General features: G+C 40.1%; 2 protein-coding genes across 2 annotated transcripts in view; both read left to right on the forward strand.

Annotated features, from left to right (window-relative positions):
- The first annotated feature begins 137 nt into the window (after positions 1 to 137).
- pts (6-pyruvoyltetrahydropterin synthase) lies at positions 138 to 5,689 on the forward strand. The gene is made up of 6 exons (XM_047609801.1): positions 138 to 880; positions 2,128 to 2,207; positions 2,323 to 2,345; positions 2,479 to 2,535; positions 4,584 to 4,654; positions 4,753 to 5,689. The coding sequence occupies exons 1-6, from the start codon at positions 789 to 791 to the stop codon at positions 4,874 to 4,876; spliced, it is 447 nt and encodes a 148-aa protein (XP_047465757.1). The 5' UTR covers positions 138 to 788; the 3' UTR covers positions 4,877 to 5,689.
- An 8,302-nt stretch (positions 5,690 to 13,991) lies between these two features.
- Positions 13,992 to 16,811, forward strand: part of LOC125022421 (myosin-16) — a 49,784-nt gene continuing 46,964 nt past the window's right edge. Inside the window, exon 1 of the mRNA XM_047609055.1 lies at positions 13,992 to 14,164. Within this exon, the coding sequence (XP_047465011.1) occupies positions 14,093 to 14,164 (72 nt within the window). The 5' untranslated portion in view covers positions 13,992 to 14,092. The remainder of the gene's footprint in view (positions 14,165 to 16,811) is intronic.

The following is a 16,811-nucleotide window of genomic DNA, read 5'->3' on the forward strand; positions in this document are numbered from 1 at the left end:
TTCCCTAACATCCCCAACATCTGGATCTCAGTCTGAGAGACTCCAACAGCAACTACAAAGAAACGCAGAACTACTGACAAGCACATAAAACTGATGCAAAACTGGCAACAACAAAGACGCAGAAAACGGCACAGAGAAACAAAAATAGCTGAGAGGTTTTTGTGTCACTGAGACCTTTCAGAATCTTCCAACTGCCTACATTTTTTCCAAACCTTTAAACTAACAAGACTGTTTTTGGAAGCTGGAGAAAACAGGCACTGTAGTGTCAAAAACAGAGTGGAAACAGACAAACAGAAAAACATTGATACAGTGTATTCCTGAAACAAACAAACAACAAAATAATTGAAGGAACTCATTTGAGTGGGATGGAGAAGTTGGGGTTTAAGTAGGAACATCTGTGGAGGTTTTTTTCATTAGACACTGCAATAACTATGGTCTGCAACCAGTTTAGTTATTTAAATTCCCTACAATTCCAGTTGTGCCTTCTATCCGCTTTCCTTTTTTGCATCTTTTTCATATACCATGACCTGCATAACTGGGACCTTCACAGACACATTGATACACTGCGTGATGTGACTTCCACCCGTTTAGCCCGAGGGCCTTCGATGCGCATCTGGGACATGTGACTTGTATTTACGCCCTGATTGGAGCCAATCCCCGGGCAGCGTGAGTCACGGGGGCTGGAGCTTTTGCGACCGACTATTTCATCCCCCCTGATTCCGGCCTCTCAGCAGATTATTCCTCTCCCTCTGTGAAACGTTCTCTCCACAAGACCTTAGGTACTGACCATGGCCGGATCTTCTGTGAGCAACAGCGCAGCGGAGCGGATCGGATACATCACCCGAGTCCAGAGCTTCAGCGCCTGCCACCGACTCCACAGGTAGCTGCCCCCTCTCTCCACCCACTTGTTACATATTCACAGCGCAACAACTGTGTTTATTTCTGACTGTCCGTTTAAATTATCGATAACCGTGCACGCCGAATTAAACTAGCAATCACCTGACGATATGAAGTTGCAGTAAATATTGTGAAGGTGTCGTTTTCATAACAATGCGAGTGGATGAAATCGAAACCGAGCGTGTATTGCACGGAGGCTGGTACTGCTCTGAGGAGCGGTGATCGCCGGAAAAGAAAAGGAAAAATCTATCCGAGCATAAAAGAAGCCGTGGAGATGTCACTGACAGCCACACGTGGCTCTGCTTTGCATATTCGTTCAGTTAAACCTGTGCAGTTGACCTCATGCTGGTGGGATTTGTAGTTTTTCTTTTGAATCCGCAGAAAGGTTTCGCTAACGCTGCGTTCACGTGCAGTCGCACCAGTTGTAAAAATGACCCGAAAGCTATTTCAAATTTCAAAACCGAATTATTTATTACTATGCTTTGTCGTTTAGTTGACTAGTCAAGTCGACTGACTCCTTTTAAACTTTTGAAGAGCACCAGTTTATGCCATGACGTTTGCTCGTTCATTCGTGGGCCTATTTTTTAGGGTTTTTTTTACTTAGGTTTTTAGAATTGCAGTTTTTAAAATAGCAGATCATCAAGATGAAATAGCATTAGCCCAAATAGTAAAAAAAAAAAAACAAAACAAGCAATAGTTGTTCATTTTTCAGCGTGGCTTGTGAGATGTTCACTATTTTATCCTAGTACCATAAATAATCTCCCTAATCTTTCATTTAAAAGCAGCTGTTATAGCTATATTAGGATTTATATAATTTTGGTGCCGTTCTGTTTTATAATATAATTATTTTTTATTTTAAAATAATGTTATGTTGCAAGAAACACTGTATAATAACCCACATACAGCCATGATGATGAAAGGGTACAAAATTGTTACAGAAGTTAAGTTTAACTAGTAATTACCTTATTACATTAGCTATAGAGCGAATGTTCTCCAATTATTGAAATACTTCCTAATGTAGTCAATTTATTCACGTGGCATTTGCCCACTTCTCATTTTCTTACATGATCATTACAGTTATCTGCTGGGATAATGCAGTGTACAAGATGTACCTGAATGCAGCATTTGTCAGTAAACCCTTGGCACATTCTCCTTGTTTGACTTGTAAAAACCTTGGGCCAAAACAAACTGGGATGAACCAAAAATGCAATGCCCTCTGATCTTTTTCAGCATTCACTTAAGCGATGAGGAGAATAAAAAAGTCTACGGAAAGTGCAACAACCCCAACGGTCATGGACACAACTACAAAGGTCCGTCATGTTCTTTCATTCACCCCTATCACATAACATTTTATTAGCATAAATACTATTCTAATACCTTTTCCATGCACCATTGCTCAGTTTGTGCTCTCGTTTCTCTCCACAGTGGAGGTAACGGTGCGTGGAAAGGTGAGTATACAAAAGCCATTTCCATTAAGGTCATAAACACTATACAAAACTATGTTATCGATAACTTGATCTGCTGTTTTAGTCTTGAAGACATATTACAGGCACATGTATAAACATGTATATGTGTTTTCAGATTGATCGTCTAAATGGCATGGTCATGAACCTGACAGATTTGAAGAAGTGTATTGAGGTAAGATTATCTTAACCTCAATGTATTTTTCTTAATGGGATTTTAACAAAGCTGGCTACATAAAATGAAACTGCAAATACTATCACATCTTTGCAAGAAAGGATTGCTAGTTTTATTTTGATGCAAGAAGTGGTGAAACCTGTTTTTGCTAATCTGGAATGGATACATTTCATGCTACAATGTGCTGTTGCTTGGCTGGCATATATAATCTATATAAACATTCCCTCATTAAACAAGCATTGCCTTTCCCAAACCCTTACCATTAATCACAGTTAATTGAACATATGACCAGTAGTCTGTTCTAGAAATTTCCAATCTCTTTTTTTTTCTTGGATTTTGAAGTATTGATTTTTTTTAATTTTTTTTTTTTTTAGATATGTTACTATGTTTATGCACAATGGCAAGTGTTTTTTGACATGATAAACACCTACATTTCATGTATTATACCTGTGAAATTAAAGCTGCTAACACCCTTAAAGTTTGATGAAACAGACCATGTTTACATGACATGTGGCTATTAAAGCTAATGTTGACATAAAATAAGAACAAGTGCAGCTTTTTAATTTTGTGACTTTGATATGCTGTCAGGCTCCTTTAGAAAAATATTCAAATACCTGCCATAGGCATTGTTACGTCAGACAACACGACAACCAGTAAACAAACAAGTCTTATGAAAATGAGCAAGAGTAATTTATTGTAACAAAGGAAGACAGGCTAAGGTGAGGGAGGATGGGACAAAGAGGTTGTGCCAAATAAAATGAAAGTAATATAACAAAAGACGGCCTATCTGAGCTACCTCTGGAAAAATAAAATCAACAAAAATGCCTAACTGGCTTGTCTACCAAGAGACTTTCCCCAAAACAATACAGCGGTGGCACAACCCATAAACCTAGTGGAATAACAATAATCACCTATGTGAGTGCACAAAATGTACAGGATACCCCGTCTTACCTAGTCCCAAAAACCTCCCACACAAACCTGAACACACAAAAGTAGATGCAAAAGCACTAAGACACAAAGACAGCAAAATCATGTGCAGCCAAATCAAGAGGCAGGAGAAAAGAGAGTGAAGGCCTGAGCCGTCCTCCATCTTAAGGTTTCTCCTCTGTTGTGATTGGCCAACTGATGAGGTAATCATCCAATAGCCTGTCTACACAGGTGAGCAGCATCTCTGCAGCCATTACCTGAAGAAATAACACAGGAAAGGGGAGGGGAGTCACAAACACACAGAGTACCTGGCTGCCTGGCACGTAACAGGCATGGTAAGAAAAGGGAGGACTCAGACACAGGGCACATAAGGAAGCAAAGCTTGAAGAAACAATAAAGTTCAGTTTATTAATGTGACTTAACACAAAGCACTGCAGAGTAAAGCAGGGTAATCCAAAAATGAAAAAGAAGTCAAAACATGGAACAAGAAAACACAGGCATGAACTCACTCAAAATGTAGGGAAAACCACAAACTGACAAAGAGACAGGCAGGACTACACCTCATACACTGAGAACTAATGAGGGAACAAGACAAGTTGAACAAGTTGGGGAGAAGGAATCTATCACAGAGGAGGAAACGCAGACAAAGGCAGGACATGCAACTACTGAAATACACATGGTAAGGGAGAATTTCAAAATAAAAAATGGGACCGAGAACACCAAATATGATAACCCAAAGAGTCCAAAATTCTGAGTAGCTTCTTGACTTCTAAAGGACTGGTGGAGAGTTGAGGTTTAAATAGGAAACTCTGTGTTTGTAACCCATCATAAACTTGGTATTTAAACCTATTATATATTATAACACCAGAAGAAGCTACTTAGATCAGCGGTCAAATGTCTTCAAGAAACTCTACATGTCCAGTGCCTTTCTTTTATATTTTTGGATATGCCATGACCTGGATGACTGAAAACCTTCACAGTCATCCGGTTAAGCTGATGAGTTTGAAAATGTTCTGTTTTGCATCTCCTTAACTTATGATCCTTTTTTCAGCAGCTCTCTTGTTATGTATCAGTCGTCCTCGTTCAATTTGACTGATTAAATGATCCCACCCCCCTTGCAGGAAGTCATCATGGTTCCTCTGGATCATAAAAACCTCGATAAGGACGTCCCTTACTTTGCCAGTGTTGTCAGGTGTGTACCCCTCCAAACTGCTTTTGCAGCACAGTCTACGGACTAAGTTCACACTCTTGTTTGCTAAAACCGTCTTCTCTTTCCCCTCTACCCATTAGCACTACAGAGAATGTTGCTGTTTACATCTGGGACAACATGGTGAAGGTGCTCCCACCCAACCTGCTGTATGAGATTAAGATTCATGAGACCGATAAGAACATTGTTGTATATCGAGGAGAGTAGTAGTAATGGTTGTTTTAGTAACCCTGAAAGTGCCATTAAGTCTAGTTTATTTCAGTCCACTGTTTGCCTACACATGATTGCAGGCTCCAGTCTGACTGATAGCAGATCATGAAGACTCCTAGATGGTAGTTTTACTTTTGTTAACCAAAGATTTTGTGGCAAATCCAAATGTTCAGTATTTTTTTAGGATTTTTATTCCTGTAAATGTTCAAAAGATTTATTTAGACCAATGATCTCTACACTTTATTGTGTATGACCCCCTAAAATAAAGCAAGGGGGGTCAAGAGACAGGGTGTGAAAATAAGTTCATTTAAATAAACTGATGCAGAGATGCTGTGGACAAACAACGTCACTCAAAGCCAGCCAGAGTCATTGGCTTAGCATCCGTGTGCGTATAGAATGCACATTTTTGTGGATGAACTTAATGAATTGTTTTATTTATTTAAAGCCTATTTTTAAGTAGATCTGTAAAGGCGTACTGTCACATATGTAGGGATGACCAGGTTTAGGTCTTCAAAACTTTGTATTCACATATTTCTAGCACATCAGTTCCATATGTTGTCTTTACGCCCTTTTAAGGTCAGTTTTAGCAGTACTGTAGTAAATGTTGAGATTTCACTCAGATTGCAGTCAAACTCTACATACGCCTGCATTTCTATAGAATACACAGTGTTTATCCTGTCAAGAGCGTGCTTCACTACTGCTTCGCGCCCGTGGCCGCAGAAACACCTACACCTACTGGTTGTTCATCTCTACTTGTTAAATCAGACTTGTGAATTTATTTCTTACAATAAAGTCAAGCTTTTTGTTGAAGCTGTGAATGATTTATTTATTCTGCTTTTGCAAATAAGACTCCATGTTGGGGGTTTGACTTAACAGTTTTTGCCACAAGCTCTTTTATTTAATCTCTTTTGTATATTGTTACCAACTTAATAAGCAGATTTAAAATGTGACTTGTTCGTGCAACGAAAAAAAAGCAAAGATGGATGTAGATATATACACCATAAGTTAGAATACGTATCTGGTGTTGGTTGGACTCCAGACAAAAAAGAGAGAGAAATGTTTGACGCTGATTTTCATTTGAGGCTCATCTGTGGGTCATCAAAAAAATAAATAAAAAATAAAAGAAATAAAACATTTTTTCACAAACTGAAATTGATGCACAAAAGTTAGACTACACTGTTTTTAATACTGAAAATGGCCACTCAGAAACTAATTATGATCAACCTTAACCATTTGCAGTGTAATCAGTTGTTACTTTATATGCTGTTTTATATTCTAATGCCATGTTCACACTGGTTCACACCAGCAGGGAAAAAGAAAAATGGTTATCAGTCATAATGTGAACATATGTAACTGTCTAATATCCATCTATCTTTGGCACAATAAACACCACTTAACTGCAATAACATCCTTTGAAAGCAGACAAGACAGCGGCGGCCATATATTTTGGTTTTCCCTAGCTTAGATTTGCTGTAAAAGATGAAAGGAAAAAAAAAACTCTGTTATGTTCTGTAATGTTGTGGTGTGTTTGTTAATGCTCCTGTTTCTAAATTCACCATAAAACTTCATGGAATATTTTTGTGTCACTGTTCATTGTAATATCATTTTTATGTAGTGGCTCCAAAGAGTAAATACTACACACGCATGAGGCAGTTGTACCAGTTACTGAAATGCGTCGTTTTAAGGCATTACAACCGTTAGAGGGCGACATATCACTTCTGGGAAAGTGTTCGCGCTCCACCTCAGACGGTGAGTCTGTAGGCAGTCTATGCCCTAGCTACAACTTAAATCCATAAATAAACAGAGGTGTTTACTCTGAGTTGACTTAAGAAGGTCAGAACATTTGATTTTAGTGTAGCAACACTGGCAGTGTTTAATTCTTATTTTTTGTCAGTATCTTCCCCGTTTCCCAGCTGTTTCCACACAGACATATTCCATCTTGCACAAACAGAACCATGCGATTTATGGAGATAATTCTCATGTAAAGCTGCTGTAGCGGCAGGCAGGTACTCTGTCTTTCTGACACAGGATAACATGCTGTGTGAATTATTATGCCGAGCTCTAGCGCACTCGGCTGCTGTGGGATTTGGGAAACTGCAGTGACAAATCACAATTCAGATACAGCTTATCATGAAGTTGCCGTGTACACGGACAAAAGCCATTTCTCATCCTTAGGATAAATAAATGGTTCTTTTGGTTTTTAGTATTTGTCGCATTCCTCTCAAATGTGTTGCCAGCTCATGCAGTGGCTCGTTATTTTGAGAAATACACTCAGTGAGTTTCATACAGAGACCTAACTTACGAACACAGTTTATTGTTTAATAAAGAGTAACAAGATAACATTAAAAACTGTGCTTGTGTTACTGCACTAATATGATCAATAGCATGTTGGGGTAACGCGCTACAAAAATAACGCGTTACCGTAATATATTACGTTTTGGCAGTAACGGAGTAATATAACGCCTTACTACTATATTTTAGTAATATTATTACAGTTAGTGACTGCGGTAACGCTTTACAATCCGAGCTGTCGTACAGGCGGAGGTTTCGAAAAAAACGACACAGACTCAAACAAACACCTTAAGAAGAAGAAGAAGAAGAAGAAGAAGAAGGTTTTAAATCAACAGAAGAAGAAGAAGAAGACGGCAGGATGGCAAAAACTGATTGACTGTTTTCTAAGTGGTTACACTCGCACTAGACTGTTTTGAATTTGCCACAGAAACGGACGAGAACCTCACAGCAAGGTGCACTTTATGCGCTGGTTAGAGGCCGAGGGAATTATCTACGGCTAAAAACAGTACAAGTAACCTGAAGAAACACCTGGAGTTAGAGGCTAAACGACCTCTTGCTAGCAAACAGACGGAAGATGACGGCTCGAGCGAATCGAAACAGCGAAAGTTGTATTTGTCCAGATCAGAGGTGAAGATGTTTGACCCAGGAGAAGTGAGGAGGATGGGGGCTGAGTGTGTCGTGGAGGATGCGCTGCCTCTTTCTACAGTTGAGTCGCCGTCGTTTCAAAAGCTTGTCGGCTAAATCCCTGTTCGATTAAGTGACAAGGTAAAACAAATCTCTAATGATATAGTCCTGTTGTTAAGGTATAAACACATTTCCACAGATCGTTCATTCAAGGTGAGACACTAACGTTACAGGTGGTGTTAGAGGTGATTTAATTATTAAAAAATAGTTTTAATTTGTTAAGTCAGTTGTGTTTGCAAAGGGATTTTCATGGTTGTTATTGTCACATCATGTCAGAATACTTTAACAGTAACAATAATACATCTCCGTGTTTTACAGTACTCATAAATGAGACTGTGTGTGGTAATGAACAAAGCTCTAACTAAGAAAAAATATGGATAGAAATATGTAAAGTTATGAGTCACAAGAGATTTGTGTCTCAGTGAGAGTAAAAATCATTCACAGAAGACAACCTTTAAAACTGCGATGTAAATTGCAGTTCATATACTTGTAGTAGATTAAAAGAACGAGGTGAAAATGTTAAAAGGACTTTTCGCCATGACAAAATATTGCCTTTATTTCGTAATACCTTGTCTTAAATGTTTATTTTGTAACTTATTACTCTACACAGAAGGTAATATTGTAATGAAACGTATTACTTTTAAATGCAAGTAACTTGTAATATGAAATATATTACATTTTGGAATTAACTTGCCCAACACTGATGACATGTGAGGTACCATGCTGACACTGCTGGGAGAAACAACGTTATTGGCTCTCAGATGGAATTTTGATAGTAATCATTATATATCATGAATAAATTACTGAACAGAAGATGGTGGAGAGAATGTTGTACACTCTGGAGTGTGGATAACTTCGAACATAAATCACAACTAAGGATGATATCCAAGTCATTAGTTGCGCAGGTGTGTGGTGCAGAATTTTGGACGATCTGAAACTAACAATACAGCCTGCGGGATATGTAGGAAATTGTGTTGGCCGTTCCTCAAGTAAATTTTAGCACTGGCCAGCAACAAGGTATTGTGGTTATATGACAGTTACATGCGTTACATGACAGATCAGAATATGGTTTGAAATAATACGCTATGTTTTGGGACCACATGTAATTCTGTATACTCCCTTTCCAGCCTTGATGCTAAGCTAAGCTAACAGGTGCTGTATGTGGTCTCGTGTCCTTCAGTCAAGCGTGAGACTGTCAATCTTCCCATCAAACTCTGTCACTTTCAAACGTGTCGACCTCCTTCCTCAACCACACAGTCTGAGACCTGCCCCCTCGCTTCACGTGTTGTGCTGTGATCACTTTACAGCCTTTGTGATTTTAGACCACAACATGTGTGAAATGTCACGGGGATGCACAAACACGGTTTACAACAAGGGGCGCCTCTTCTTTTTTTGTGTGCCAGAGTTGTAATCTTTATGTCAGGATTCAGGTGCCAACTCCAACCTTTAATTAATCAAATTCCATAAACATGTGTCACGTACAGGCAGACGGCCTGCCGCGAACAAGCTGGCGCAAGACGGCGTGAGCAGAGGTGCCGCCTCTTAACTCTGACTCCAGATCGGAATCAGTGACTCAGTGAATATTTATCTCTCCATGTCTCCTTTGTATTCCATTAACGCGTATCTGATCCCGGATCTGTAAGATCGCCAGCCGTGTAGAGGATCTGCTTAAAGCAGCAGGTAGATACACAACAAATCAACCTATAATTACATTGTGATAGAAGGCAGCTGGATTACTGCAATTAGCAAGTAACAGCCAGTGATTATCCTGCTGCTTTGTGGAAAAGTGTTTTTCACTGCACTGTATGATCCTGAATCAAGTGTTGCTTTTATGATCTGTCAGGAGCAACTCTGCACTTTAGTGTTTTGTGAATTTAGCTAATAGCAAGGCAGAAGGGTCAGATTGTTTCCCCAAAAATACCCAAGGGTGCACTATTATAACACTTTTTGCACAGTTTGCATGTGGTTTGTCAAATTTATGTTTAATTTTTTTGGGGATTTAGAGTATTTTTCTGTGGCTCTCTGGACAATCCCCTCACTACATATCTCTAAAACCGTAGGCGACTTTTTTGTGAGACACGTGGCACGGTGCCAAGGTAAATTCCGAAAGGAGATAAGCTCTTCAAGAACGCAATTGCTCTCAAATCTGTGAAGCTCTCACAGAAACAAGTGCCCTTCAGAAGGTTTCTGGAAAGAATGGTGTGATTGATATTAGCTCTTTCCTTAGGACATTAGTTGTTTGGGGAGCTCCGGGTTAGTTTGGAAGAAGAAGCCTGGGAAACTGTCAGCACTTTTCCATTTCACTTCTTAAGTACACCATTCTTCTCCCCTGGCACTGACGTATGTAATATTTAAAGAGAAGCTGGGTGTCTGGTTGTCAGAAAAGACAAAGCACGTCTTGCAAGCAATCTTATGAAAGATGTCAGCAGAACGTTGTGTTTAAATTATTTAAAACTGAATAACATTTAATGCTGCAGCAAAGGGTTTAAAATTTGTTACGGGAAACATGTTGCAAACTCCACGCCCGTCAGTGCAATAAAACATTTATTCAATGCCTTTCTAAAAAAGCGCTCCTTGCTTTCCTGACCACCTGGGAGCAGCACTCCATACTGAGTCGTGACTAACACTGATTTCTTCACATTACAGCCTGCAATGTTGATATGAGTAACGTGTTTGCAAGAAACTGTCTGCGTACACATCGTTAAGACAGCGAAATATTAATATTCTTTCAAGCTGTGTTTAGCAACCTGTTGAATCGCTAAGCGAAATAGCTTCCTCGTTGGCCGCTAAATTATTAACTGTATTCACTAACAAGTTGCTAACTTAGTTTTCTCTGTTATGGGAGGCAGTAGAAAGACTTCCCAGTGGCTGCTAGAAACCGATTTGAAGAATAGTTTCAGAGTTCTGAGAATTGGCCAAACAAATCAATGAACTAAAACAAGCTGAAAAACAGTGGCAGACTTGGATGATCACCTTCCTGGCCATGCAGCTAATAGCAGCTCTTCAGTTAGGGTTAGGGTTAAGGTTACCTTTTTTCAGGCAGGTGCAGAACGTACGTGCCAGCTGGCCATTAGCTGTAGTCTTTGTGGTATGTTCGAGTAAAACTTTCTGATCCAAACACAGACAACGCAAGGTGACATCACAGTTGGCCTTAGTGGCAGGCAATTCCTTGATGTTGGTTTGGTGCATCTGTACCTTTAAGGGCCATCTGATCACAAGCTCAGATTGGTAACAATGGGGCCAGGTAAAAAGTAAGACTGCTAAAAAATAGTCACGGGAAATTTGAAATTTAATGTAAATTTAAATCCAAACTGAAATGAAACGCACGACCTGCTGTGTAAGGTATATTCAGGTGGTTAATACGTTGACTTTGACTACAGTACATTTTTCATGAGAAAGGGTCAGATTCTTGTGCTTTGCACACATGCTGACATCCGCTCAATTTGGCTTGCTGTCATCTGATCCTGTCAGACAGTAATCCAAAGTTTCCACTGGCAGTCTGATTAAAAAATGTGTGACGTCCTTCTTTCATACCCGAAAGATGAAACACGATAAATTACCTTCTGCTGCCGTTTCCCCCCTGTTGCAAAGTAAACATATCTTTTTGTGCATGATTTACTTCTGCCTCCAGCCAGAGGAGCAGATGAATGACACATTGACACATGCAGGCAGACAAGCAGAGAAATGAAAAGCACTGTGGGAGGGGTTTAGAATTAATGGCAGTTCATTATTTGAAGACTCCATTCTGAGACCTGCTAATTCCACATGAATAATTTGATTTCACAGGGTTTAAGAAAATACTGGTTGCACAATGTGTCCTTTGGATTCTTACATGGTGTTTATTTAAACCCAATGACCCGATGGAAATGAAGAGGTGCTCCAAGTTTATATATACTGCTGAAATTGTGGCTACGTAATCAACATCATTGTCTTAATGTGACATAACAGATAGGTCTCTTCAAACATATTTGTGTCAATATGATAATTTCAAATTAACACATGTCAAGACGGCACCAACAATGTGTTTTTGTTTTCCACAGAAACCTCCTAAGCAACATCTCCACAAATATGCACGAGATGTGAGATATGTTGCCTTCAGACAAGATTGTGATTACCATGTCCACAAGAAACATTCATGAGCCTCCACACTAGTGGTATTCAAGACATGAATAGTGAACCCCTTAGATTTCAGTTGCAACATGTTCGCTCACTTCTTCTAAAAATGTGAGTCCATTAAAGTTCCTTTTGGATGGTGTGTTATTATGTTGTAATTTAGTGTTGGAGATTTTTTTTTTTTTTAATTATTTTTACCATATAAATCAAAATTTTGTGGAAAGCTAAGACTTCACAAGTTCCGAAAAACTGGAAGCCATTGAAGTTCATTTGTAATTCAGTAGCAGGGCTCTCAAGTCTCATGCACACGCCACACATGACATTTGTCACGCAGGAAAAATTACAAAACTCGCCACTCACATAGAAGAGATTGGTAATCTATGAACAGATGAGGTGAAGGAAGGCTGCTCTGCTTCAATCAGACCAATCCGTAAATATCAGCGACCAATCAGCCAATCAGAAAATAGTAGTTGTCGTTGTCAGGTGAAATAGGAGCACCCTAACCACGCCTGGTAATCGCTTCATCACTTAATTTATCGTTATTATTATTTTACAATTGTGTATTACAGTCTATGAACTATGCAGGATATTTGCTTATGAATCATGGTAGATTATCCTTAAACAGCCCACGTGCCCCCAAGTAAAAAAAAAATTTAAAAATCTCTCCTTAGGCTAAATTCACAGTTGTTGGAGCATAGACTGTATATAAATATGCACAACGTATCCCCACTTCCTTGCACTGGCCAAACTGACATTATTCTCCTTGGGTGGCTCCATCTTGTGAGTTTGGAGATAGACTCCGGTCTTAGAGTGGAGCCACATGGAGACGCATTTTCCATGCCCTGCCCACACTTCCTCCAGACTCATGACTCACTTTTCATTTAGTTGATTTAATTTTGTTCAATAAACTGCCCTACCTCCACCAGTTACAAAGAAACCTTGGATTATGCACTGTACTTATTTTTTTCTGCTTCATTTGGCATCCTGTTTCTGTAGTGCCAAACTAAAATTAAATTTCATTTGATGTGTACCTCTGTGTTTTGGTTTGGCCCAAGTCCCATCCACTAACCACAAGGGGATGGAGCTATACTGCAGCCAGTCACCAGGGGGAGCTCTACTTCCTTTGGCTTCGTAGTGGATAGAGTAGCTAGATGTGACTTGTGGTGCTTTGCTGTTGCAGTTTGTTTCTAAATGATTGCTGGTCTTTGGCTGTGCTAAAGGAGCCGATTTGCATGGTAAGTGCTAAACAAAATATCGATCTAATATTCTGGGCAGTTTTGTGTCTGTTTCTATGGTTTTTGAACAGCTTTTTGTCTGGAAACCATCTGATGTATCTGGGAGCATTGGTGGCCACGACTTCAATGCATAAACATGCAGTACAGGGTTTGTCTTTTCTGGTCTACTGTAGATACATGGTTACTCCAGCATGGTGGGCCATATAGATGAAAACATCAACACAATACTAAGGTTTCAGGTTTCCTCAAATCCCACACACTGAACTTTTAAGCTCCGAAATAACGGAGCTTGATTTTTCTGATTAGATGAGTACATTTGTGATGCAAAGACTCAACTTTTACTGGGAATGGTGTTGCTTTTAAAGAGGAAAAAGCATTTTCCAGTGAAGAAATTTTGTTTGCATTTTAAGTTACTTTTTATGCTTAAAGACAGGCGACACCAGACGTGTGTTTACTCAAGTAGAAAATATGTCATGCTGGCAAATTTGACTGCTTCAGAGTGCTATCTCTTTACAAAGGGAATACTTTTTTTTTTTTAAGGTGAGCTGTTGCATATTGTGTTTGAAGCTGGCAGCCTGTCGGCCTGCACTGAACGGCTGTCAGAAGGCGCCGTGGCTTAAGGCAGGGAGGAGGGAGGAGAAGTGTGTGCGTGTGTGGGGATGGGAGGTGGACTGGCGGGGGGTGTTTAAGCTTGCTCGTGTTTTCTTATTGCTCGTCACCTCCCTCCCTCCCTCCCTCCCTCCCTCCTGCTACCTCTCAGGGTCAGGTAGCAGACGTAGCACACTCTCACCCACACTCCCACATCTTCAAGAGAGCACACGCACATGCTCCACTTCCTCCCCAGAGCCCGCTCGGGTGAAGACAGCATGGGCGGCTGTGAGCTGTGAGGATGGAGAAGAGAGTGTGTGTGATCCAGACTGACTTCCACCAGTACAGACCCACCGTCAGAACCCTGGCACATGTAAGAAACCTGCCTCTCTTCCTCTGGCAATACTTTTACTTTCTCCTTCACTCACTCCTTCTCTAATCTTTGTGTCTGTGAGCCAGTTGTCTGTCTGTCACTGTGCTCCCCGGCATGTTGTCAGGGCTGCTCCTTGTTGCAGGCCCACACCTCCAGAAAAAGAGCTATTTAGTTCAGCAGGGGGCGTCATAGAGTACGGGATCATTTGAGACACATGGTGTACGCACACACTCACGCACACACACGCACAGGAATGCAAACATAGAGAAGCATCAAGGTGCCTGCAGACACAGTGAATTTCATTTTCTTGTGCACAGATTGCAAGCCCTTTGAAGACTTTGTGATGGTTACAAGCATAGTTTGACATTTGCAAAGGTTTACATAAAAAGATCAATACCACTCTTTGTGTGTCTGTTTCGTATTCAGCTGGAGGCGGGAGGCAACGGCCTAGCATAATGTACAGACTTGAAACAGGGGAAAAGAGTTCCTACATTAACTGCACGTATTCTGTTTGAACGTATTTTTTACACATCTATGTACAGTATATCAATGAGTTTTAGAAGCACAGGTAGGTTTGCAACCAATATTTCTGTGCTAAGCAAGGCATCTTTGAACAGTTCTATCTCAGGCTATGTTAGTTTGAAGACTTCTACTCTATTTCTTGTAGTGTTATGAATGGTTTATTCAACCAATAACAAGCAAAATGGGCTTTGGAATTCTGTATAACCTAGGATTATGCCCCCTAGCGTCCAACCCAAGGAGATTAATTTCTTGATGGGTCGAAGATAACTTTATCACAGCCATAGTTGAGAGATAAGCACTGTGCCTCCATATGAGGCCACCTACAATTACAGTTAAGAATATAACAAACACAGATCTGATCGTATTTTTTGCATTAACTGTACATACAAACCCATTCTGAACCTCGAAGATGAAGCCCAAATTGGGCAGAGCCCGCAGTTGCCATGTTGTGAGCTTTACTCCGCCCACACTCGGATACTCCAAATATGGACACGGGGGGCTCAGGTTTGGCCGTAGCTAAAGCAGCCTGGATGTTAAGACTCGTCCACCCAACTCTCCGCTACCTGTTAGCTCAGGCTACCGCCTGTCACTCAAAGCGCGAACACCGTTAATTATGTGAAATTTTAAACATTAATAAAAAATAAACACCACTAGCCCACTAGAAAAATTCACAGCTCATACAGTTGTCATGAATCATGAAATAAACTGCTGACACCAAAAGATTTTTGTACCAGGCTGTAAAGTTGGGTTCAAGTTTTTTTAACATGGGGGTCTTTGGAGATTGAATGAACTGCAGTTTTTTTGCACTTCCGCCTGTTTTTTTGCTTTTTTGCCAAATTGCTACCCTGGCTACCTTCCTGGCGTGCTGCTTCCCCTGACTTTAATCATTTTTGCAAAATAACATGATAATTGCTATGTTGTGCATTGGCACAATGTTTGCCAAAGTAGTTTATTTTTAACAATTTATATTTACTTGGGTCGCGTTAATAGCATCTTAATGCAAATCTCTTGTGACACCCAAGAAGCAGTAATGCTGTGGAATGCAGCCTCTGGAGTGCGAACATAGTACGTAATTTCACCCTTTGAAGCCAGGGCATTAACCAGCCCTGTAGCATCAAAACTGCCAAAAACCTGCCAAGAAGAAACAATTCGGCAAGTAGCAAGGAGGAACAATGGAGCGGAAATTGGTAAAGACACAGTTCTTTTGAATGGCAAGTTCTGTCCTGCCAGGTTAATAGAACCATGACATGTTGCTATAATTGATAAAAAATTGAATTCCTTCCAGGCACATTTAAAACACTTTTTTATGTGTGTGATTAATTTGTATTAATCTTGCGCCAACATGTGTAACTACGGAAATGATGCAATTAATCGCAATTAAACAAACTTAATCTATTTACAGTGCCAATATTTACACATTTTGACGACTAACATTTATTATTACACAGGATATGATGTTGCAATCCCTTGTGCCAAGATCCCAGGCAAAACACATTTAGAAGCCCAGTCCAACTGAAAACAGACCAGCAGACAGGCTTATAGTCGGCTACCAACTAGCTGACTATAAGAAAACACCAGCTAACTAGCCTAGCCAACATTGGGATTTTCAAGTGGGTACCTCCCTTCACAAAATCAAACTACCAAGCAGTCTTACAGTTTGCCCCGAATATGCAGATCAACCCAAAACGAAAGATAAAAAAAAAAACGCATGCCTTAGACTCAGACTGTACCACACAACTACTAAAACTACTCAGCTAGCCTTACCTTTAGCGTGCTCCCCATCTGGCATGTTTCCTCCTTAGCCAGAGCCGCTCCCTTGCTCGCTCTGCTGCCAGGGACATGTTGTTTACTGCTAACCCTCTGTTTTCCCCTGCGAATGCACAGTCCGCACAGGAGAGAAACTGAATTGCTAGTTAGCATGTTGCCTATTTGATTTGATTGTTCCGCAGTTCCAGCACATGAAAAAAATGAAAATTGGCATTTGCTTACACACTTTACACCATGGAGGGTACTGTAGAAATGAACTGTTTACAGTGGCAGCCTGTCTAAAAATACTGTAGTGGCGTAGCATTATCATTCTTTTTCTATATATTGGTTTAGCTTTCAAAATCATCCCTATATAGAG

Source organism: Mugil cephalus, chromosome 16 (assembly GCF_022458985.1).
Source record: "Mugil cephalus isolate CIBA_MC_2020 chromosome 16, CIBA_Mcephalus_1.1, whole genome shotgun sequence".
NCBI classification, from domain to species: Eukaryota; Metazoa; Chordata; class Actinopteri; order Mugiliformes; family Mugilidae; genus Mugil; species Mugil cephalus.